General features: G+C 40.6%; 1 protein-coding gene across 2 annotated transcripts in view; it reads right to left on the bottom strand.

Annotated features, from left to right (window-relative positions):
- Nucleotides 1–5,479: 5,479 nt before the first annotated feature.
- The window catches only part of znf710a (zinc finger protein 710a), a 35,734-nt gene continuing 14,954 nt past the window's right edge, over nt 5,480–26,259 (bottom strand). The window contains exons 2-5 of one of the 2 annotated variants that reach the window (XM_087981190.1): nt 23,806–25,254; nt 16,380–16,571; nt 8,391–8,565; nt 5,480–6,097 (exon numbers count right to left, since the gene is read on the bottom strand). In XM_087981190.1, coding sequence (XP_087837316.1) covers nt 5,883–6,097; nt 8,391–8,565; nt 16,380–16,571; nt 23,806–25,215 — 1,992 coding nt within the window. In that variant the 5' untranslated portion in view covers nt 25,216–25,254 and the 3' untranslated portion in view covers nt 5,480–5,882. The remainder of the gene's footprint in view (nt 6,098–8,390; nt 8,566–16,379; nt 16,572–23,805; nt 25,255–26,259) is intronic. The other variant, XM_087981191.1, reaches the window with a different exon arrangement.

Genomic DNA, 26,259 nt, shown 5'->3' with positions numbered 1-26,259 from the left:
CCACACATTGCATTTAATCTCCTAACCAATTTTCTATCCATGTCACAAGACTACCTCCAAATCTATATCCCCTTATTTTTACAATCTCTTCTATTGCCTCCTAGGGAAGAAAAACTTCCAGAGACTTCAGTTACCATGATAGATAGTTCCTCAAAACTCAACTAGATCCACTAAACATGTTTAACATATACAAATCCATACAAGTTCTCATTGATCAGTTCATATGCAAATAATAATTTACTCTTGGTCTTTAAAATGCAATTCGCCATAACAGATATTAGGTAAAGCAGATTAGTTTAAGCTAATTTTATTTTAAATCTCACTCTTCCTAAAGTGGAATGATATTATTCCTTACCTGCCTCTTACTACCTATTTACCCCTTGGCAACGTGTGAAGAAACGATTAGAACATCTGTAAATCTTCAATCTTATTTTTTCCAGTACTTTTCCAAAATCAGAGTTAAATCCAGTTTCTCCCCATAATTTTAACAGTACTTTGTACATTTGATGCAATCTCTTGTTTTCTCCTAAGAAAGAGGAGTAAGCCATTGTGTCTGTCAAGCCTGCTCCACCATTCAATAAGACCACCATTGATCAGATTGTGGTTTTAATTTGATTCTCCTCCCTAGCTCACATAACCCTCAATTTATTTATCAAAAACCTGTCCCACTTGTACGTATTCAATAATCCTGCTTGTACTGCAGTCTATTGAAGAGAATTCCAAAGTCTAAGAACTTTCAGAAGAAATTCCGCTTCTTGGTTGGGAGACTCCTTTTAAATTGCCCTTCAAGTTCTAGAACCCCTCAGGAGAAAGCATCCTTTCCAAAATTATCCTCTCAAAATCTGACGTTTGAATGAAAACTACCTTTCACTGCAAACTCAAATGAGTATTGGCCCAACCTGCTCAATCTTTCGTCCTCAAAGTTAGTCTAATGAACCTTATTAGAACAGCTTACAAAGGCAAGTGCACCCTTTCTCACACTTGGAGACCAAATCTTTATTTAAAACTTCAGACGCAATCTCACCAATGCCCTTTACAGTTATCTCACATCAAATACTAAATCCCTTGCAATACAGGCCAACATTGTATTTGCCTTTCAATTACTTGCTGTATTTGCATGCAATGTTTCCACTAATCATTTTTCTTCTGATGAGAGCTCCGTGCATGGTAGCAACGTTTGGAATGAGAAGTCAATACTGCAAACTGGATGGACATGCTGATGGATGTGCAGACCATCAGAACTGCTGCAGCTTAGTCGGGTCATTGCCTATAGGCTAAACATTTGTACTGCATGTTTGCCAATATTTAGACCATTCTGGAGTCTCTCTCCATACAAGTGTGTGGCTTTTCAATTCATCCTGCCAAAGTGTACAACCTCACATTTTCCCTACATTAGCAAAAGTATGGTGGATCATATAATCACAACTGCCCTGGGATTCCAATGGTCCAAGTGAGTGGTGTCTTCGCCAATGAGGTGGGCTCAGTCCTGGATTCTGATGGCTCTGGATTCCTGTGTGGAGCCTTATGGCCCGAGATTCCAATGGCCCAGCATGGTGGTCTGATCCAACAGGGCTTCAGCATCGAGGGATGTGCTTGAGGCAGCTTCTGCAGGCAGCATCGTCAGCAGCACAGTGGTTCAGCCTGAGATTTGGCACCTTCAGTAGAGAATGTGGCTTCTGTTTTTTCCTCAATCTGTGGAAACCAGTAGCCGTGAACTGAACAAAGATGGACTTTATCTTAATTGTTTTAATCATATGATGTGTTATTAATTAAGTCATAGAGTTGGAGATGTACAGCACAGAAGGAGGCCCTTGGATCCAACTAGTCCATGCTGACCAGATATCCCAACCTAATCTAGTCCCATGTGCCAGTACCCGGCCCATATTCCTCTAAACCCTTCCTATTCATATACCCATCCAGATGCCTTTTAAATGTTGTATTTGTACCAGCCTCCACCACTTCCTCTGGCATTCTATACACACACCACCCACTGCATGAAAATGTTGCCCCTAAGTCACTTAAAGTTTTCCCCTCTCACCCTAAACCTATACCCTCTAGCTCTGGACTTGCCCACCCCAGGGAAAAGACTTTGTCACATTATTTTATAAACCTTTATAACATCACCCCTGTCTCCCACATTCCAGGGAAAACAGCCCCAGCCTATTCAGCTTCTCCCTATAGCTCAAATCCTCCAACCTTGGCAACATTCTTGTATGTCTTTTCTGAGCCCTTCAAGTTTCACAACATCCTTCTGAAAGGAGGGAGACGAGAACTGCACACAATATTCCAAATGTGGCCTAACCAATGTCCTGTACAGTCACATGACCTCCCAACTCCTGTACTCAATGCTCTGACCAATAAAAGAAAACATACCAAACACTTTCCTGACTATCCTATCTACCAGAGACTCCACTTTCAAAAAACTATGAACCTGCACTCCACGGTCTCTTTGCTCAGCAACATTCCCAGGACCTTCCCATTAGCATATATGTCCTGCTCTGATTTGCTTTTCCAAAATGCAGCACCTCACATTTTTCTAAATTAAACTGCATCTGTCACTCCTCAGCCCATTGGCCCATCCGATCAAGATCCCGTTGTACTAGGGTAAGCTTCTTCACTGTCACTACACCTCCAATTTTGGCGTCATCTGCAAATGTACTAACTATACCTACGTTCATATCCAAATCATTTCTATAAAAGATGAAAAGCAGTGGACCTAGCACTGATCCTTGTGGCACACCACTGGTCACCGGCCACCAGTCTGAAAACCAACCCTCCACTATCACCCTGTCTTCTACCTTGGAGTCAGTTATGTATCCAACTAGCTAGTTCTCCCTGTATTCCGTGAGATCTAACCTTGCTAACCAATCTATCATGAGGAACCTTGTTGAACTCCTTACAGAAGTTCAATAGACCATGTTCACCACTCTGGCCTCATTAATTCTCTTTATTACTTCTTCAAAAACAAAACTCAATCAAATTCATGAGACATGATTTCCCATGCACAAAGCTATGCTGACTATCCCTAGTCAGTCCTTGCCTTTCTAAATACATACAAATCCTTTCCCTCCAACAACTTGCCTACCATCCACGTCAGGCTCACTGGTCAATAGTTCCCCGGCTTTTCCTTACCACCTTTCTTAAATAGTGGCACCACGTTAGCCAACCTCGAGTCTTCCGGCACCTCACCTGTGACTATCGATGATGCAAATATCTTAGCAAGGGGCCCAGCAGTCACTTCCCTAGCTTCCCAGAGAGCTCTAAGATACACCTGATCATGTCCTAAGGATTTATCCACTTTTATGCGTTTCAAGACATCCAGGTGCCAGAGTATGGCAACTCAAACATTTTTCATTGCTTTTTTTTTTGTAGAAATACAAGTGACAGTAAGTTAGTATTTTGTTCTATTCCACAATCCCTGTACAGTTTCCATGTCTTCAACTTGTTTTTCTATCTTTGCATCACAAGCAATGTTTGCTAAAATACAACTCATTCCTTCATCTAGGTTAATTATACACATAATAAATTATAAATAGTTAAAAATCACAACACCAGGTTTACTCCAACAGGTTTAATTGGAAGCACTAGCTTTCGGAGCGCTGCTCCTTCATCCACATGAAGGAGCAGTGCTCAGAAAGCTAGTGCTTCCAATTAAACCTGTTGGAGTAAACCTGGCTTTGTGCGATTTTTAAACTTTGTACACCCCAGCCCAACACCAGCATCTCCAAATCATAAATTATATATGGTTGATGTCCCAACACTGGCCCCTGTGGCTTTCCAATCATTTGCTTGTCAACTGGAATATAAACCATGCACACTGACTTTTCTCCTGTTGGTTATCCATGTTAATACATAACCTAAATACACTAATCTTGTAGGGTAATCTTTATGCCTTTTTGAAATAAAGTCTACTAGAACTACTGGTTCCCCATTATGCACCTTACTTGTTACATCCTCTACAGAATTCAATAAATTTGTCATAAACCATGCTGACTCTGCCCATGTGTACCATGACTTTCTAAACATTCCGCTATGACCTCCTTAATGATGAATTTAGCATTGCCCCATATGGATATTGGACTAACTGGGCTAACTTATATTAAATGTTTAACAAGCCTGATATTTGTAATTCGTTTATCTTTAAGGGCCTACAATACACTTGAATATCTGTATGAACCTTTAGGGATACTCTTAACATCCCTTAATTTTCTTTTTCATTCACTTTCAGTACCTCACTTTTTTTGTATCCCTTTTCTGTTCTTTATCATATTCCAATCCTGGGATTGAGAGATCTTCGTGTTTTATACCATTGCATTGATTTTGATTTGATTTATTACCAACACGTACTCAGATCATAGTAAACAAGGACATGCAGATCATAGGACGCTTAGACAGACAGGCGTACAAGGTTACAGCTGCACAGGAAGTACACAAAGCAAGATCAATATTAGCACAAAGTAACATTGTTTGACGTTAGAGGTCCATTCAAGAGTGTAATATCAACAGGGAAAAAGTTGTGTACGCGCTTGTGTGTGTCTGCGTGCACACACGTGTCTTGGCCTGACAGACAAGCTGTAGGACAGCATTACTGGGGTCAGAGGCGTCTCTGACATTCGCAGCCTTTCTGCAGCACTGACAGTGTAAAGGGAGCCCACGGATGGGAGGTTGGCTTTCACGATAGTCTGCAGAACAGTTGTCGTACCAGACTGTTACGCACCCAGACAGAATGAAAAGATACTCATGTACTTTCATTTTTTACAGAAGAGTATGAGCTTAAAATGGAGACCGAATAATATTTGAAAAACCCTTGGTCCAGTTATTTTCCCCAGATTACTGATGCATCTAGAGATATTGAGTATGCTGTGCAACCAGAATTCATCTAACTGCACCCCTCAACTCCAAGCCCACAGATTGAACCTCAAAATTGACAATACTTACTGGTGCAAACATTGAACAATTTAATATACCTGTTGTTAAAATTCTAATTTTTTTTAGCTTGAATATTAATCACTAAAACATCTCATTTACTAAGAGGTGAAAATTCTCTAGAAAGCATTTTGAACAACTTGTGGGTGGATCACAATGACTTGACTGAGTAGTGACAGGCAAGTTTATATAGCTGGTTTCCATTGGAAATTGGCATAGGAATTGCAGTTTTAAAAGAGACAAATATTACAAGAATAGAAAGCAAGGCTTTGTTAGTGCACATTGTTTAACAGTACGATAGACACAGCCACTGCTGTGAAGCTTGTCAGATGACCAGCGCACATTTTGTCCTCACTCCAGATTCTTTTGATAAACTTTCCTACTTCTCTTCACATACACCTTCACAATATACAAGGTCTTTCCTCTTCCAACTCATTGCTGTGCGAGTCAAGCACTTTAATTTGCACTTTATAATCTGTAGTGGTCTCTGAAATTTAACCAGTAACTTTTTTAAATTAGTAAATGTCAAGCAAGAAAAACACTTCTGGCCACAAACTTTTAAACTGATTTGTTATTTTATTGCTATTGTAGATGATTATATAGTCCAGTAAGAAAATAAATCCACAAAAGCCACTCCACAATGTAATTCAATGAATTACTCCAATTGGATATATACAGAACTTTTCTTTTTGAAGTTATATTTTACACAGTAAAGACCAACATAATTTTGGTAGTAGTCATCTGTTTTGGTCCAGAGTAGACCATCTTAAAAAAAAATTTGCACAGAACCCTGAGATTAGTAACGTGTAAAATGGATTCACATTACAATGTTTTTGTGAAACATACACTTAAAGTTGGAATGTTAATTTAAAATCTGCAAGTGCAGCATTAAGAGAAAGCTATGCACAAATAACAATGGTCAAAGCACAGAACAATTTTTTTTGGCTTCACTTCAGTTATGGTTTTAAGTCCATCCCATATCTTTCAGCTTCCTTCTCAAAATTAAAGTAGATGTCTTTCATACTTTCATCATCAGACATTTTTGTTGAGTCTGAAGTGTCATCAGCAGCTTTTTGTCCACCTGTGAAGTCAAAAGAGTTTTCTTCATAGTCATCAATATCTGCTTGCTGATTTTCGATACGCTCAGAATGCCCAATATCCAACAAGCTCTCTGTAGGGAGAGAGAAAGTTTCATAAGGTAATGGAAGTATGAGTGGAATCTCAGTTCTACAGAGAAAGCATTTTATAAACACTTGCAACTACAGGCTGGATTGTTCAGCTGAGAACAAAACCAAAAGACTAATCAGAGAAGGTGGTCTTATACAAAGAACCAGAGGAAGGAAGGTCAGCACAAACTGACAAGCTTTCCAAGGCAAATTAGCCACCTTTCCCCTCAACTGGAAATGATGGAAAGTTTCAAGTAAAAGATAAACAGGGACGGGAGAAAACCACTTCCATTTTATTTTGTTGCAGAGGCTACAGTTAAAAGATGCAACAAAAAAAGGGAATATTTTCCTTTATCTACAAATGAATGTTTTCTGAATTCCCAGAGGAATACAAATAAAACTGTGTCCTTAAAGTAACCAACTAATACAGCCCATTTGATCAGGCAGCGTTGATGCAATGCTTTGCACTGAAAAGGGCCTGTACCATTACTTTTGGATTAAAAACCTGTGGCATCTCTAACTATTTTATCATTTTACAGCCTCAATTCACACTGAATTTGATATTATTCACGACTATACTGCGGATTAGTTATCTGACCCACATGTTCCACAAGAAAACACTGAATAATAAACTCTGGTCAATATTTAAATTCAGCAAGGAAGCCAGACTTGGGGCTTGGAAGAAAGACACAATCACACCTAGCACTGTGCACGACAATGTAATATTAAACAGCCACATAAATCATTTCACAGCAAAATGGATCAATATACACCAATATCTTGCATGATCCAGCAAACCTGCAGTATAGCACGGAAGAATTACAGAATGGTCACAGCACAGAAGGAGGACATACTGCCAGCTGTATTGTTAACTTCTCTCCAAGGAACAATCCAGCTAGTGTCACTGCCCTCCATATTCTTCCTTTAGAGATAATAACGCAAATCACTCTTGATTTAACTTGCCTCGACCACACAGGCAAAATTATGCAGATTGAAAAATCAAAACCCTTTATACTCCTATGCAATACATTGCATGTCTCACTTGCCTGCCCCATTCAACAAACCTATGTCTTTTTGAAGTTCTATACTATGTTGCTCACTGTAATATTTCAAATTTCGTATCTTCAGCAGACTTTGAATTGTGCCAAGTGATTTGCATATTGGTGCACCTCCTGCCATTGCACGGAGATGAGAATTCTGACATCATTCCAGTTCCATCTCAGTGTGGTATTGAAGTCTGCACCCATACCATCGAGAGCTACATCCACCCTCAACCTCCCCTCTTGTCACAATCACCATCCCATCTTTTGCATGTGTAACCTGCACATGTTCCACATTATTGGTTCTAAAAGCTCCTCAGCATGTGTTGTTGAGCTTATTAGACACTTTTTAATCAGGAGTATAAAAATCTAGTCCTCTACACTATCCTAGAGTCCAAGGAAGACTCCAAATTAATACCAGTGCCTCTGCAATTTCCATTTTCACTTCTTTCAGTATCTCTGGATGCAGATCATCCAGTACTGGTTGTTATCAAAATTAAATACAGACAGCATATCCAATGCCAACACCTTATCAATTTTAAGCCCTTCTAGCCTGAATTATCAATGAAGACGACACTGCCCATGATACTCTGAAAGAGGAGATAAAGTCAGATGTAAAGTGCTGATTTAGTGCTCCAGTTGTCCCCCTACCTCCATCTGTAAATTCTCTTTTTTGGTCCGTTAACAAGTCTACCTTTTACTTTTGCTCTTTCATTAGGTGTATGCCTATAGAAAACATTTAGACAGACAGAAGACTGGGGCATAGGGAAATAGGAGGACCGAAAAGAAAAAGGTTAGTTGAAAGGAAAGAGAGAAGGAAAGACAGATAGTGAGGCTGGTTCAGCACCTCATAACTACTGAAGTAGAGGAACTTTGACAGGAAACCGGGCAGCTATCAGTAATATCCCAATCAACCTGGAACCAGTTGCCATGAGATTGGCTTTGTTTGAAGGATGAATGACACTTCCAACCAATGCAGTACTCAGTACAAACTGCCCTGAAGTACCAGATTACACAAAATGTTCTACATTCAGCAATAGAGCCTTTTGATTCAAAGGTCTATGTGCAAATATAATTTGTACATGGGGAATCAAAATAGGGAATGCAAATGACAACAATTTGGGCACTCCAATCTAACAGTGTATTCCCTGATCTTGCGGCTTTGAGAGAAGATGGCTAAGTTAAACATCCTGAAGTAATAAAGCGCCTTACCCATAATTAACTGGTACAATATTTAGGAGGAAGACTGAGCACCTACCTTGAGCATCAAGAACAATGTCCATGACACCATGCTTGACCTTCATGTGCCGGCTTAAATTCCCTTTGAGGGTAAACTTGCTTGAACAGTATGGACATTTGAAGGGCTTACTATCTGAATGAAGGTGCATGTGACCCAGCAGATTATACATCCGATTGAATTCTTTTCCACATACCTAAAAGACAAAGAAAACGCCCATTAAAAACCAAATTACTGACCAAAGTGGCTATTTGTATAGAGAACCAATCTGGTTTACAATAAAGGTTTCCTCCTACCTTTATTTATTTTCCTGTTTATTGGCTTGTGTCAAACAGTATAAGCCATTGTCCTGTGCGTCCAATGAGTTGAACTAAGTGTTATGAATGCAGGTTGAATTGCATCAACTGAGGGGGTTAAATTTAGTCATATTGTAATGTTGATCGTAAACAGCATCATACACAGTAGAATTATGAACAGGTTATAAAGAGTATTCTGAAATGAAGGACGTTACTTTTAGTGTTGAAAAATAGAACTGAACCCAACAATGTATAGAGGTGGAGAGAAATCTCAAGTCTCACTAGTCCCATCATTTTGTTTCCTTTCTTTCCTCATTGTCCCACTGGAAAAAAATCCACTGCCTTCAGTGTACAAAGTCCTGGTAATGAATAGCCACTATAGCAAACTTGACCTATAGATCAATCTGGAATCTTGCACAAGCCAATATTTCAAGAAAATGTCATTTTAAAAATATAATTTTAAAGTAGTGTTTTTTTTTTAATCCATTCCTGGGATGTGCGGGAGACAGAATAGTCCTCAGTTTATTTAAAAAATTGGTCAGTGGACCATCTGTACTGGTGCTTTCTTAAAGTGTTAACTGGAATAAGGAATTTTACACACAAGGGGGAAAAAAAAAAGAATTTGGGCTTTAGAGTTATGGAAATGCATAGCACAGAAACAGACTCTTCGGTCCAACTATCTACATCGACCAGATATCATTGATAAATCTAGTCCCATTTGACATATCCCTCCAAACCCCTCTTATTCATCTAACCAACCAGCTGTTTATTAATGTTACAATTGTACCAGCCCCAACTACTTCCTCTGGCAGCTCATTCTACATACACACCATTCTCTGCATAGGGTCCCTTTTATATCTTTCCTCCCTCACCTATGCGGTCTAGTTCTGGACTTCCCAACCCCAGGGAAATAACTTTGTCTATTTATCCTATCCATGCCAGTCATGATTTTATAAACCTCTAAGATCACCCTTCATCCTCTGACGCTCCAGGGAAAACAACCTCACCCTAATCAGCCTCTCCCTATAGCTCAAATCCTCCAACCCTGGCAACATCCTAGTAAATCTTTTCTGAACCCTTTCAAGTTTCATATTCCGATAGGAAGGAGACCAGAATTGCACACACTACTCCAAAAGTGACATAACTAATGTCTTGTTCAGCCGCAACGTGACTTCCCACCTCTTATTCTCATTGGACTGACCAATAAAGGTAAGCATACCAAATGCCTTCTTCACTATCTTATCTAGCTGCAACTCCACTTTCAAGGAACTACAAACCTACACTCCAAGGTCTCTTATTTCAGCAACTCTCCACAGGACCTTATCATTAAGCCCTGCCCTGATTTGCCTTTCCAAAGTACAGCACCTTTCATTTATCTAAATTAAACTCCATCGGTCACTTCTCAGCCCACTGGCCCATCTGACCAAGACCCCATTGAACTCTTAGGTAACTTTCTTCGCAGTCTACTACATCTCCAATTTTGATGTCATCCGCAAACTTACTAACCATATGCACATCTAAATTATTTACAGCTGTGGACCCATCACAGATCCGTGTGGCTTTACACTGCTTTTCAGACTGGAAGCCTGTGACCAATTCTCCATCATCTTTACCTCCTACTTTTGAGCCAGTTCTGTATCCAAACGGCTCGTTCTCCCTGTATAGGAGAACTACCTATAATGCCATAGCTGTGTTCCTGTGAAACCTCTCAATTAGAAATAATGGGGCCAGTAGGAAAAGTGGGGTTGGGGGAGACCAGCAGAAAATATCACTCAATCGCTCAAAAATCACCCAAAAAGTCTAAAGCAAAAGTATAGCACAGCCAGAATGATGGTTGAAATGATTTATTAGCAAATGTAAAATTAAACAGTACATTTAAAAAAAAATCTAAGAAAGCTGCTCGGTACAGTACCTCTCAAAGCTACTCTATCAGCAGCTGACATTGGCGCAAGTGCAGTATGGCATGAAAACCAGCAGTGACATTGTGCATGAGGAGAGACTAAGAACACAAACCAATCCCCACTGGAATCGCACTATTGCAAATGGAGGAAAGCATGCTCGAAAATACCATTCCCTAATTCTTCAGCAATGTTATAGCCAAATCACGCTGCCAAAACATGCGTTTTGCCAAAACTACCTGCATTCCATGTGATCTAACCTTGCTAACCAGTTTACCATGAGGAACATTGTCAAATGCCTTACTGAAGTCCATTACATTATGCCGACAGCTCTACCCTCAATCCTGAGTTTTTTTTTTAAAGTAACAATCGAGTTAATGAGAAATTATTTCCCATGCACAAAGCCATGCTGTCTACCCCTAAATGGTCCTTGCCTTTCCAAATAAATGTAAATCCCGTCCCTCAGGATTCCCTCCAACAACTTGCTCACCAGTCTATAGTTCCCTGGGTTGTCTTTACCACCTTTCTTAAATAGTGGCACCACATCAGCCAACCTCCTGTCTTCTGACACCTCACCTGTGACTATCAATGATACTCATATCTCAGCAATGGGCTCAGAGTTCCAAGGATTTATCCACCTTTATGCGTTTTAAGTCATCCAGCACTATATCCTCAGTAAAATGGACATTTTTCAATATGTAACTACTTATTTCCTTATGTTCTCTATCTTCTATATCCTTCTCCACAGTAAATACTGATGCAAAATACTAGTTTACTATCTCCCCCATCTCCTGCGGTTTCATACACAGGCCGCCGTTTGGTCTCGGAGGAGCCCTAATCTCTCCCCAGCTACCCTTTTTGTCCTTAAAATGTGTTTATAAAATGTCTTTGGATTCTCCTTAACCCTACCCTGCTAAAGCGATCTCATGGCTCATTTTGTACAGGTTGGACCGAAGGGTCTGTTTCCATGCTGTACATCTCTATGACTCTATGATTTCCCTCTTAAGTATACTCCTACTGGCTTTGTACTCTAGGGATTTAATACGTTTCTGCTGTCAATACCTGACATATGCTTCCTTCTTATTCTTGACCAAAATCTCAATTTCTCTGGTCATACAGCTTTCCTTACACCTACCAGCCTTACCCTTCATCCTAATGGGATGATACTGTCCATGGACTCTTGTTATCTCATTTTTGAAAGCTTTTCATTTTCCAGCCAAATGGTTTACCTATAAATATCCACCCCAGTCAGCTTTTGAAAGTTCTTGCTTAATACTGTCAAAATTGGCCTCTCTCCAATTTAGAATTTCAACTTTTAGATCCAGGGCAAATGAGGAAAGATCAGTCTGAGACTGGTACAGTTGAGAAAAGGAGAAAGTCAACCTGGGCAGACAGAAACAAAGCAGAGAAGAGCTAAGACTGATAAATTAAACTACATTTATTTCAATGAAAGAGATTAACAGGCAAGGCAGATAAACTCAGGGCATAGTTAGTGTCATAGGACTGGGATATCATAGCAATTACAGAGATATGGCTCAGGGTTGAACAGAACTGTCAGCTTAATGTTCCAGGGTATACATGCTACAGGAAGGATAGAAAGGGCAAAGAGGAAGGAGTGGTGTTCTTGACTGGGGATAACATTATGGCTGTACTTAGAGATGATATACCTGGGAATACATCCAGGGAAGTTATTTGAAAGAAAGATGGTCACCTTATTGGGAATGTACTATAGACCCCTCCAATAGTCGGCGGAAAATTAAGAAACAATTATTCTCTTGCAGCAGAGAATGTTAAGAGATGACCTTATTGAGGTGCTCAAAACCATCAACTATTTTTGACAACATCCTTCTTTACTCTATTGATTATGTCAGTAATCAATTTCAAGACTTTCAGGAGGAGAGCCAGGAGTGAGGAGTAATTTTTCTTAAAAAAAACTGGTTAGAATTTGGAATGTGCTGCCTGGGGGAGTGCAGGTGAATTCTATACATGGTTTCAAGAGAGACCTGGATGTATATTTGAAAAGAATTAATTTAGAGGGCTATGAAGAGGGGACTGGAGAATGGGGCTATATGGGTAGCTCTTTTAGGAGCCAGTATAGATATGGGCAGAATAGCCTCCTTTTGTAATGTAAAATTTTATAATTTAGTGTTCCTCACTTCAAAAGCCTCAATCTTAAAAAAGCAGTAAAATACACAATTTCATATTGGAAACACTTATTTGTATCGATACAGTTCAAAAGTACCTAGCTCTTACTCACTAATGTGGGGTTACTAATCATAAGCAGTCCTTTGTAAGTCATCTGAAGTTTAAAGACTTTAATAGATTAGGAAGTTTCTGCACCAATTAAGCAACATATTGCTGCATTGTAGTCAAAATCTGAACATTTTCCGTTGTTGTAAAGTCTTGTTTGTGATGACTAAAATGATTGTCCGTATTTAGTACTCCATATTCTTTAGGGGTGTTCTCAACTCAGCTATTCAATGGGCCCCGCATCAATCCTAAATGAAAATCATCCAACATTCCAATCTTGCATCTCTAATCTCACACTTGCTCCCTAAAATTTGTCCCAAACTGATCAATACAGAATATACTGGCTTGATATGCACAAGCAGCCAAGTCCAGACTACACCAATTTATTTCACCCAATTCACCAAAAGATAACCAAGGAACATAAAGTAAGTGCTGAAAACCAACACCAATCCTCTCAACCGCACCTTCCAATCTAATCTCAAATATCTTCAACACCAACCACCCAATCCTTTTGTACCACTAGACTACCTGGATCCCATATTTCATAATCCAAAACATTGAGCTAAGAAATCATAGAATGAAATATTGCTTTAGTAACAAAGGGCAATTAAGAGAATTGGAATCAGGAAAACATTTTAAACAGCTTTACTTTTTAAACAATCAAATGGCCATATAACAGCTAACATTTCCTCTAACACAGGAAAAGAATCTACAGCTGAAGTTCATACTGAAATAAAATCTCCAAAAAGAACATTGAACATTAGATCTCAACTGTGTCATATATTTGTACACAAAATGTCAGAATCCCCCCAAAAATAATTTGACAATCAATTCATTTCTCATACACCAACATATGAGCATACTCATTCAGAGGAAGAGGAGGTCATTTCAGCCCCTAGAGCCTGCCCTTCATTTGATACAAACACAGCCGAGCTCACTGTGGGCTCAATCCCATCTTCCTGTCTGTCCACCATACCCTTAGATTCTTGATCAACAAGATGTCAAACTCAGATTAAAATCACAGTGATCCTACCTTCACTGCTCTCTGTGGATCAACATTCTAATCGACCTCTTGAAAGAAAACATTTTGCGTTATTTCCACCTTAAATGGGAGACCCCTTATGTTGAAACTCTCACACCCAGTTCTAGTGTCTCTCACAAAAGACAAATATCTTTCAGCATCCTCTCAATCAAGTCCCCACTGCACCTTATATACTTCGACAAGATCACCTCTCATTCTTGTAAACTCCAGTAGATAAAAAGGCCCAGCCTGTCCATCCTTTCCTCATGAAACAAGCCCCTCATTTCCTCTCTGTCTAACCAACACAATCCTTTACTTCTGGATAACCTGCCTACTTTTACTCAAATTGCTGAGCTGCCTTTGGAGCATCTGGTTGGCATCGCAGAAAATGGAGTCAAGTGAAAACTCAGCTGATTCTACCAGTTAGTGAGTTTTGAGAAGATTTGTAGCTCAGGTTGGGGTTCTGGATGTAGGTTTGCTCGCTGAGCTGGAAGGCTTGTTTTTAGACCTTTCGTCACTATATGAGGTAACAGTAAGCCTGCGGATGAAGCACTGGTGGCATGGCCTGCTTTCTATTGGTGTTTAGATTTCCTTGAGTTGATGACATTTCCTGCGATGTTATTTCCAGTTCTTTTTCCCAGGGGTGGTAAATGGGATCCAAGTCAATGTGTTTGTTGTTAAGAGTTCTGGTTGGAATGCCATGCTTCTAGGAATTCTCGTGCTTGTCTGTTTGGCTTGTCCTAGGATGGATGTGGTGTCCCAGTTGAAGTGGTGTCCTTCCTCATCTCTAAATAAGGATACTAGTGTATGGTAGTCCACACATAATCCATTATGGTCACCCACAAACCCAACACCACACTAAAACAGCAGCTAATGATGAACTTGAAAGACCCTATACAGACAACAAGCAAAACTGATGTCATTTAAAAAAAACCTTGCAAGAACTGTAACACTACATTGGACAAACAGGCAGAAAACTAGCCACCAGGATACATGAACATCAACTAGCCATGAACATCAACTAGCCACAAAAGGGTACTAGTGACCCTCTCTCACTAGTACCCTTACATATGGATGAGGAAGGACACCACTTCAACTGGGACAACACATCCATTCTAGGACAAGCCAAACAGAGACACGCACGAGAATTCCTAGAAGCATGGCATTCCAACTAGAACTCTTATCAAGACTTTGACTAGGATCCCATTTACAGCCCCTGAGAAAAAGAACTGGAAATGACATCACCACAGCAAATGTCACTAACTCAAGGAAATCTAAACAAATAGAAAGCGGGCCATGCCACCAGCACTTCACCCGGAGACTCACTGATGCTCGAGTATGGTGACGAAACATCTGAACTTTCCAGCTCAGCAAGCAAACCCACATCCTAATTCTACTAGTGTAACTAGCTCTTATTTAAATGATGGCTGTGTTTACTCAATACCTTCGTAAATGCAAAACCAGCTTTTCCAGCACCCCGTAACTTTTTGTTCACATTTGGGAAAGGGAATGATTTGCTAACACCAGTTACGTTCCTGAGCTTAAAACAACAGTTGAAGAGATGTAAGCTAGTGGGAAAGGTTTATTGTAACTGTGTTTCAAACTGCTTGGAGAAATTATAGTGCTTGAAATGGCAGGGAAGAGTGAGAGAAGAAAATTATGTAAAATACAGAGGAAAAAGAACAAAATTTGGAAGCAGCGAACAGCAAGGGCTAGCAAAAATAATAATGTCAGGTGCTCACACATACCCGATCTACTTGAACAAAACAGGAGTGAGAGTCACAAATAAACCCAAAGATATAAGATAAAGAGGCTTAATTGCAACAAATAATTTCTTACATTATTGTGGGAAAGGAAGTCTCTGAATTTGTGTGTAGGGAAAATAGAGGGGCGGCCCGGTGGCTTACTGGTTAGCACTGCAGCCTCTCAGCACCAGGGACCCAGGTTTGATTCCCCACCTTGGGCAACTGTGGGGAGTTTGCACCTTCTCCTTGTGTCTGTGTGGATTTCCTCAGAGTGCGCTGGTTTCTTCCCACAATCCAAAAGATGTGCAGGTCAGGTGAATTGGGCATGCTAAATTGCCAAGTCAGGAGTAAATTATAGGGTAGGGGAATGGGTTTAGGTGGGTTACTGAGGTCGGTGTAGACTTGCTGGGCCAAAGGGCCTGTTTTCATACTGTAGGGAATCTAATCTAGCTGAATTTGACAATTGTGGAGTGAGCGAGTATCAGTTGCATTCTGTTCCAGATATCCAACTCAAACTGAGCCAGTGACTCAAAATCAAGTTTTTCTTTTTTGAAATGGATGGCTAACATTTAGTGAACCCTATATTGCTTGGCTCCCCTGAAATGACAGCTGATCCTGCGTCTTGTCAGCACATTTACAAATTCTCATCATTGTAGTTCTTTTAACAAATAATTAGCTCCAGATAATTAACATGGTTTAATACTACAATTGATTATACGTGTGCCTCAGCTATATATTTCCCACTCAACATCATGAATGGATAGAATTCTGAGTGCCAGTTTGGTATCCTTTTCTCTTACCTTACATTTAAATGGTTTGACAGGTGAATGAACAATCATGTGGGTCTTTAAAGTCTGTTTTTGAACAAAGGTTTTAAAGCAGATGTGGCACTGATATGCACGGACACTGGTATGAATCAGCATATGTCTCTTCAGGTTTGCTTGAAGGGTGAATTCGCGTCCACATACTTCACATTTAAATTCTTTTACTCCCTGATGGAGGGGAAAGATGCAGGGTTCAGATTACTTAATCATTTGTTACTTCTCTAAAAACAAATCAGTGAACTTGGGGTCATTTTGAGAAATCAATAAAGTTACTCCTGAAAATGAAAAAAAAAGATACATTAAAAATCAGAGCTACAAAACAGCAAAAGGATAGTAAAAGCAAACTGATACATTTGAGGAGGGTTTAATTTTAAAAGAGGCGACCAAAATGTAGAAGGAATAGAATAGGGGGCAAGGTGTTAAAGATATTGTTCCAGCGTGTGACATCATCATCTTTTGAATGCACCTATAAAGATTCATTGATGCCAACCATACCAAACTGTGACCTAATTCCTTGAAAAACAAGATTCTTCTTCACTGGTGAAAAAAAGGATATAAACAATGTGCTTGCTGCTTAACCACCACAAGGAGGCACAGACAATGGAGTCTGAAATGAATGCAGTCTTTATTTTAGCCAGTTGCCTGCAAGAGAATAGACTGAAATTGTACAAGCATCAAGTTGAATTCAGAAATAGAGATGACATTGGAAAATTAAAGCTTCTTGATATGGACAAATGTGAAATCAACACCAGATGGTTTCTACAAAATTATTTAGTTCAAAGAAAGGTCTAGTGAGAAAATTCCTTTGACTTTCCAACAAATTGTTTTGTGAAAATTTAAACAAGAGTTCAGACATTTTTTTGGATGATCCAGTACTGAAAAACACCATCCTTACAACTACTGCTTATCTAGGTTACTGGTGGCAATTTTGACACCCAACATAATTAGGGACAGTGGTAAAGGCGAAGAGGAAAGCTTCTAGATTGCTAACTATCTTAAAAGTTACTTGTTATGACAAACTTAAGGTGGAGTTTTTTTAAAAAAGAAAAAAAAACATTATCAAATATCAAGGGTAATAGCATCAAGCACCCTTTCTTAATGTTAAGATGTTGATGCAAGTTACAAATGTAGATTTAGGTCAGTATATTCATAACCTATAATAAGGTGCATTATTAATAGGAGAGATGTCACTCGAATATTAAAAGCATATTCCATATTTATAATCTTCACTATTTGGCACTTTAGACTTACCAACACAACCTGATCCCTGCACTTGCTTAGAGTGATTTTTATTGTACTTTGAATTAAATTAAAAAAAAAACAGGGAATATGCACAAAACAGAGAGACTAGATTTTATATCAGGTGATTATTTTTACAAAGGATCATTGGCTCTGGAACAATTTACCAACTTGCGCAGCAAGTTCAGATTCACTAAAGCCATTGCGGTGCACGTGGTTAGAATCATATTCTGGTTTTCACACTGATTCACATTCACAGCGGAGAAAGGATTATTTTGCCCAGGGGTGGGGGTAATCAATTTCCTGAGTTGGCCACTTTTTAAATTGGGTCCTCTCAGGAGATTACTTTCAACCATCAGAAATGCCATAATAGCAGCCCGAACCTCATTGCAAAGTGGAAAATCACAACACCAGGTTATAGTCCAACAGGTTTATTTGGAAGCATTAGCTTTCAGAACGCTGTTTTTTAAATCAGGTGGCTGTAGAGTACAAGATCGTAAGACACAGAATTTATAGCAAAAGTTTACAGTGTGATGTAAGTGAAATTATACATTGTAGGAGACCTGGATTGTTTGTTAAATCTCTCAACTTTTAGAATGACCATATTGGTTTCAGTTCTTTCAATTGCAAATCCCAGAACTTTTTTGGGAAAGTTGCATTCTCAAGTGAACTTTAACAATAGGTGCCATGCCAGCTCAGATAATGCATTGAAGGTGTGAGGTGCTCTGTGTGAGGCTGCCTGTACCCCAATGTTCAGACTGATTCTCATTTTTAAAAAGGGATTCACAGATTCTTACATGGATTCATGCAGTTTTTGAGCAAAATAATATATAATTCTGAAAGTACAAATTCACCCCACAAACTTGTGTGTGGGGCAATATGACAGAGTGTGTTAAAGGGGTTATAAGTCTGAGAGGGTGAGCGTATGAGAGAGGGTTTGTAGTGCAGTGGGGTCACCTCTAGTGTGACATGAATCCAAGGTCCCAGTTGAGGCCATCCCCTGGGTACTAAACTTGGCTATCAGCCTCTGCTCAGCCACTTTGTATTGTTTTGGATTAGTGGTGCTGGAAGAGCACAGCAGTTCAGGCAGCATCCAAGGAGCAGCGAAATCAACATTTCAGGCAAAAGCCCTTCATCAGGAATAAAGGCAGTGAGCCTGAAGCGTGGAGAGATAAGCTAGAGGAGGGTGGGGGTGGGGAGAAAGTAGCATAGAGTACAATGGGTGAGTGGGGGAGGGGATGAAGGTGATAGGTCAGGGAGGAGAGGGTGGAGTGGATAGGTGGAAAAGGAGATAGGCAGGTAGGACAAGTCCGGACAAGTCATGGGGACAGTGCTGAGCTGGAAGTTTGGAACTAGGGTGAGGTGGGGGAAGGGGAAATGAGGAAACTGTTGAAGTCCACATTGATGCCCTGGGGTTGAAGTGTTCAGAGGCGGAAGATGAGGCGTTCTTCCTCCAGGCGAGGAAGGGAGGTGGTGAGGGAGCGGCGGTGAAGGAGGCCCAGGACCTCCATGTCCTCGACAGGGTGGGAGGGAGAGTTGAAATGTTGGGCCACGGGCCGGTGTGGTTGATTGGTGCGGGTGTCCCGGAGATGTTCCCTAAAGCGCTCTGCTAGGAGGAGACCGCAATGTAGAAGAGACCGCATCGGGAGCAACGGATACAATAAATGATATTAGTGGATGTGCAAGTAAAACTTTGATGGATGTGGAAAGCTCCTTTAGGGCCTTGGATAGAGGGGAGGGAGGTGGTGTGGGTGCAGGTTTTACAGTTCCTGCGTTGGCAGGGGAAAGTGCCAGGATGGGAGGGTGAGTTGTAGGGGGGGTAGGTGGGGGGGGGGGGGGGGGCGTGGACCTGACCAGGTAGTCACAGAGGGAACGGTCTTTGCGGAAGGCAGAAAGGGGTGGGGAGGGAAATATATCCCTGGTGGTGGGGTCTTTTTGGAGGTGGTGAAAATGTCGGCGGATGATTTGGTTTATGCAAAGGTTGGTAGGGTGGCTTCCGCAAAGAGCGTTCCCTCCGTGACTACCTGGTCAGGTCCATGCTCCCCTACAAAAATTGGAGATGTAATGGACAGCAAAGAGGGTTATCCCAGATTACAACAGGATCAGATGGGCCAATGGGCAGAGAAGTGGCAGATGAAGTTTAATTCAGATAAATGCAAGATGCTGCATTTTGGGAAAGCAAATCTTAGCAAGACTTAGACACTTAATGGTAAAGGTCCTAGGAAGTGTTGCTGAACAAAGAGACCTTGGAGTGCAGGTTCATAGCTCCTTGAAAGTGGAGTCGTAGGTAAATAAGATAGTGAAGAAGGTGTTTGGTATGCTTTCCTGTATTGGTCAGAGTGTTGAGTACAGGAGTTGGGAGGTCATGTTGCAGCTGTACAGGACATTGGTTAGGCCACTGTTGGAACATTGCATGCAATTCTGGTCTCCTTCCTATCGGAAAGATGTTGTGAAACTTGAAAGGATTCAGAAAAAATTTACAACGATGTTGCCAGGGTTGCAGGATTTGAGCTATAGGGGGAGGCTGAACAGGCTGGGGCTGTTTTCCCTGGAGCGCCGGAGGCCGAGGGGTGACCTTATAGAGGTTTACAAAATTATGAGGGGCATGGATAGGGTAAATAGGCAAAGTTTTTTCCCTGGGGTCGGGGAGACCAGAACTAGAGGGCATAGGTTTAGGGTGAGGGGGGAAAGATATAAAAGAGACCTAAGGGGCAACTTTTTCATGCAGAGGGTGGTACGTGTATGGAATGAGCAGCCAGAGAAAGTGGTGGAGGCATTTGGATGGGTATATGAATAGAAAGGGTTTGGAGGGATATGGGCAGAGTGCTGGCAGGTGGGACTAGATTGAATTTGGATATTTGGTCAGCATGGATGGGTTGGACCGAAGGGTCTGTTTCCATGCTGTACATCTCTATGACTCTACAACCACCTGATGAAGGAGCAGTGCTCCGAAAGCGAGTGCTTCCAAATAAACCTGCTAGACTATAACCTGGTGCTGGTGAGATTTTTAATTTTGTACATCCCAGTCCAACTCCAGCACCTCCAAATCAGGTTTACAAAGTAGGATGGTGAACCAGCTTGTCTTTTCCAGTCCATCTTTTTCACATAATTGCACGGAATTCTGTTACCCAGACTTGACTTTGGAGTTTGGAGTCAAGCTAAATTAATTCTTCACACAAGATACAGCCATTCCACTCAAAAGATAAATTGAAATGGTGAAGACAATAAACAGAAAGCTAGTTTTCCCACTTTGAAATATTACATTTATTCTCTCAATTTCATCCTTTTATTCCAGATTCTCAGTCGTCGTAACAGCTGTGATTTTGAAGATTTGTAGCTCAGTTTGTGAACCATCTGTTTATAAACATCTGTTCCAATATTTTCCATAGCAAAGCTTTGAAATATCCAATTTCTTCTGCTAAGGCTTTACCTTATTCAGAGATAATACACCTCAACTACTTGTTGGTCTTGACCTTCCTTTCTACTGGCCTCTGCTTGCACCATCTAAAATGTGATCCCGTGAAACACACAAGCCACTCCCCCTGTCAGACTTCCATTATCAGCATTCCTAGTAGTTTATCTTAACACATTAAAATTCAGTGGAAGCAAATACAACACCTGGTCATACAGAGTAAGAGTCATACAACGTAGAACCAGATCCTTTGGTCCAACGCACCCACACCAACTTGACATCCCATTCTTACTTTGTCCCATTGCCAGCATTTAGCCTCTCTCTCTCTCTAAATATTTATTTGCATACCCATCCAAATGCCTTCTAAATGTTGCAACTCCACCACTTCCTCCAGCATTTCCTTCTGTACACTCACCATCCTGTGTGAAAAAGTTACCCTTCCAGATCCTTTTTAAAATCCTTTCCCTCACTTTAAACCTGTGCCCTCTAGTTTTGGACTCACCTGCCCTGGGAAAGACCTTAGTTATTTACCCTTTCCATGCCCCTCATGATTTTATAAACCTTAGGAATGTCACCCCTAAACCTCCAATGATCCAGGGGGAAAAAAAACAGCCTATTCATCCTCTCCAGTCCTTGCAACATCCTTGCAAATCTATTCTGCACCCTCTCACATTTAACATCCTTCCTACTGGAGAGTGACCAGAATTCCATGCTGTATTCTAAATGTTCTTTGCAAACCATTTCTGGCTTTGCCCCACTTTATCTCTATTTACACATAATTCCTCCAATCTAAAGCTGCCTTACTTATTGCTCAGTGTTGTCTCTATAAATAGGGAGCTAAATCCAGAGTTTGCCAAATATCTCCATTCTTGTTGCAACTCTGACTCTGGTTATCCCTGGGTTGTCCCTTTAATTCACCTCCAATTCTAACTTTCAGGCTATAATCTCACAACACAATCTTATACAAAACATTTCAAATGATAGCCCTCTGATCTGAGCCATGATTGATACACAGTCGGTCTCATTTCCCTAATGAGTTTTTAGTTTGCTTCCTTTCATTTGATCTTTATTTAAACTCACCTTTTGTCTTCAACATGCTTGACTAAACAAGTTGATGAATATGCACATCACCCAGGAATTTTCACCTTTAGTTTATTTTAAATCTATTCCTAAACAATAGGAACATTAGCAGCTGCTCACTGCCAAGTGCCGCACTTTCTTCAATCAGCGCAATGACTTTCACCCTCACCCTGTCATGTTGTCAGTTCTTCAAACAAACAGTGAAAAAAAACTTTCCTTTTCCATTTGTGACAAAGTCTTCAGAATACTTAGGGGATGTTCCTTCAGTTGCATTTCAACATTTTCTATGTCAGACTTGCAGCATTTAAAACTCCTTTAGTGCAATTGGTGATGTTAGCTAGGTTTAAAGTCTTAGTCTTTAAATTTTCCTCTTCCCCTTATTTCTCCCAATCCTGATCCAATGAGATGGCTAGCACATATTGAACTACAATTTCACATGCAAGTAATACAAAATAAAGTTTAGTATAGCAAGGGAGTATCACAACTCCAATAGTATACTTATTACATGACCCTCTATGTTAATGCTAGGCTTGATTTCAAACAGAAGCAATAAAAATAATCAACATAAGCAATAATCAAATTAAGTTGACTGTATTCCAGGTTTTTACTGGGGCAATGAAATCACTAAGTATTGCATTCTCTAGCAGGACCAAAATAGGAAGAATTGCATTTTTGCATTGGCTGCATCCTCCGGAGTTGCGTTTAATCTGAGTATACTCAGCCAGGTATAAAACTGACAAAACTGCTTAAAATCCAACATGCTATTTTGCCGTCAAATCGCATTATCCAACCGTTCTAAACTGGCGATGTAAAAATAAATCCTGTCATAGTTTCTATGAAAATGTAATTGTCAAAGCTTGACTCAATGGAGAAGGTCCCTTGAATACTCTCTGAAAGGCAGCCAGTCAGATTAGGATGACAGACAGAGGAGAAAGTGAGGTCTGCAGATGCTGGAGATCAGAGATGGAAATGTGTTGCTGGAAAAGCGCAGCAGGTCAGGCAGCATCTAGGGAACAGGAGAATCGACGTTTCGGGCATTAGCCCTTCTTCAGGAATGAGGAAAGTTGGTCCAGCAGGCTAAGATAAAAGATAGGGAGGAGGGACTTGGGGGAGGGGCGTCGGAAATGTGATAGGTGGAAAGAGGTCAAGGTGAGGGTGATAGGTCAGACTGGGGTGGGGGCGGAGAGGTCAGGAAGATGATTGCAGGTTAGGAAGGCGGTGCTGAATTTGATCAAATTCAGCACCGCCTTCCTAACCTGCAATCTTCTTCCCGACCTCTCCGCCCCCACCCCAGTCTGACCTATCACCCTCACCTTGACCTCTTTCCACCTATCACATTTCCGACGCCCCTCCCCCAAGTCCCTCCTCCCTATCTTTTATCTTAGCCTGCTGGACCAACTTTCCTCATTCCTGAAGAAGGGCTAATGCCCGAAACGTCGATTCTCCTGTTCCCTAGATGCTGCCTGACCTGCTGCGCTTTTCCAGCAACACATTTCCATCTAGGATGACAGACAGCCTCAACAACAATAAACAAAATTAATTTTAAGGCTCACCAATTTCAGATTTCCCACCTGCGCCCCCCCCCCCCCAAAAGTTCTGCCAATTTTTATCAACTGGATTAACTTCAAACAACAAATATGATCTCTAGACAGAACAGGTGAGCAGTCTTACCTTGTGTGTGAGTGAGTGCTGTTTCAGGTGATGAGGCTGAGTAAATTCCATGCCACATTCAGTGCAGACATATGGGCGGATATTCTGATGTTTCATCATGTGGTTCTGAAGCTGACTTCGGTAGCTAAATGTTTTGTTGCACTGTGTGCATTCGTATGGTGTGGGACCTTGATGTGCAACAAGATGTCTCTTTAGCTGAATGAGTGACACAAAATCCAACCCACATTCAATACAAATATGACACCTGCCATTTTCATGCTTTGCTTCATGGGCCTTCAACTCACTGGGATAGGCAAAACCACGTCCACAGACTCTGCAGCTGTAAGGTTTTATGTCAGTATGCAACAACATGTGCCGTTTAAGATGGCTTGTCTGTGTGAAAGCTTTGTCACACACCTCGCATTTGTGTGGTCGAATGCCTTCATGAGTAAGGAGGTGCATCTGTAAATGACTTGGCTGCTTAAAAAGCTTATGACAGTGTTGACATTCGTGAGGCTTAATACCACTGTGACCCAATATGTGAGTGACCAAGTTATATTTGGAAGTGTACGATTTTTCACATAACCGACACTGCCATCGTTTTTGCCCTTCCCCAACATCAATACAATAGGAATCATCAATTTGTACATTAATATCCAACCGATCTATTTGAGCTCTTCTGCTACGATCCTCCTGCTGAGGGAGAGATATCTCTGTTTCGTATGCCACTTGACGTTGCCATACAAAATTACGGTTTTCCCCGGTCACTGACTCTTCTGGAAACTGCTCCTCAATTTGGACTAAAGTCGGCGACTTATCAGTTTCAAAATAGTTGTTTATCAACTTTTCCCCTTCTGCATCAACTCTCTCCTGCAGATCAGCAGAATTACAATGGAGGATTTCTTTATAGTTAGGAGAAAAATTAACTGTGTGAACATCTTGAGTCCTTTCACGAAGAGGACGATGCATTTGTTTTCTTTTGAAGTTGCTAATGTCAATCATTTTCATTCCATGTCTGTACAGAACACTGTTGGACTGATTCTCTGCATCATACTGTGCTTCAACTGTTTCCTCCTTACAATTTTCATCATTTTTTTCAGCATGCACTAGCTTCACAGGCTGTCGTTTCCTCCTCCTTGCTTGCCTTTCAAAAGTTATAAAGCCATTTTCTGCTTCTAAACTTTCCTCCTCTTGTTGCTCAAAACATTCAGATGTGTTAATCATATCCAGTCTAGGGCTTTGTTCTATTGTCATGGGTTCAAGTGCAGTGCTCTTATTTATCGATGCGTCTGGTATATGATAAATTCCATTTTCTCTGAATGGAAAATTAAAAGGGCCATTTTGGCCAACAAGTCCCAAAGTCGCTGCTTGTGCAAAGGATAATATCACAACAGGATCTGTTTGAGTTCCAGTATTTACAAGGTGATCCATGACTTTTAATTCATTACCAACAGCTCCACAAAGAGATATCTAGAAGGTTAAAAATAGAAATATGCCCAAAAAAGTTATTTAAATTTTTTTTCTACTTTCAAATTAACTTTAAAAATAGTAAACATTCCTTAGTTTTAGTCTAAAATGTACATAATCTCAAAATCTCTATTTAGCAATACAAAACCCAAGTATAGATGCATGGAAAATAGCAGTGGTAAGTCCATTGAGCCTGCTCCACTATGAATGATCCATCTCAATGTTATAATCTTGCACTCTTATTGCCCTTTCCTGAAGAAGGGCCTGTGCCCGAAACGTCGAATCTCCTGTTCCCTGGATGCTGCCTGACCTGCTGTGCTGTTCCAGCAATAAAGTTTCAACTTTGATCTCCAGCATCTGCAGACCTCACTTTCTCCTCTTATTACAGCCCTCAACACCTTTATCTTTGAGAAATCTGTACTTTCAATTTTTTTTTTTTTAAACTTTGCCTCCACGGTCTTCTGTTGTAGAGAATTCCAGACTTACCATCTAAATGAAACAGGTTTGCATCATCTTATCTGGAAATACCTAACATGTGCCCTGAGACTGATCCAGTGTTCTAGAATTCCCCCACCATGGGTAACATCCAGTCTGTCCAGTCCTGTTAGAATTTTAACAAGATCCTCTTATTCTTCTGAATGATGAATACAGGCAGTCTCTCCTCATACAACAAACCTGCAATCTGAGGAAGTAGTCTGGTAATCCCCATTGCACTCCCACAAGTGGCAAGAATGTTGCACCAAAGTCCTGTTCAGCTGCAGCAAGGCTTCCTTCTACCCAAACCCTCTGGCAAAGGCCAACAGACCATTAGTCTTCTGAACAGTCTGATGTACCCATATGTTTGCTTTCAATGACTAGTGTACAATGACACCTAGGTTCTTTTACACATCAACATTTCCCAAATTATCACCATTTAAATAATACTTGATCATTATCTATTACAGCAGGAAAAACAGAATGTCGTATTTATCACAAAGGACTGCAGTGGTTCAAGGTAGTTTACCACCA

Source organism: Chiloscyllium plagiosum, unplaced genomic scaffold, assembly GCF_037043375.1.
Source record: "Chiloscyllium plagiosum isolate Xiang-an unplaced genomic scaffold, Cpla_swu_hap1 HiC_scaffold_39, whole genome shotgun sequence".
Taxonomy (NCBI): Eukaryota; Metazoa; Chordata; class Chondrichthyes; order Orectolobiformes; family Hemiscylliidae; genus Chiloscyllium; species Chiloscyllium plagiosum.
The sequence above is the reverse complement of the archived record's forward strand: the minus strand, read 5'-3'. Positions and strand labels throughout refer to the sequence as shown.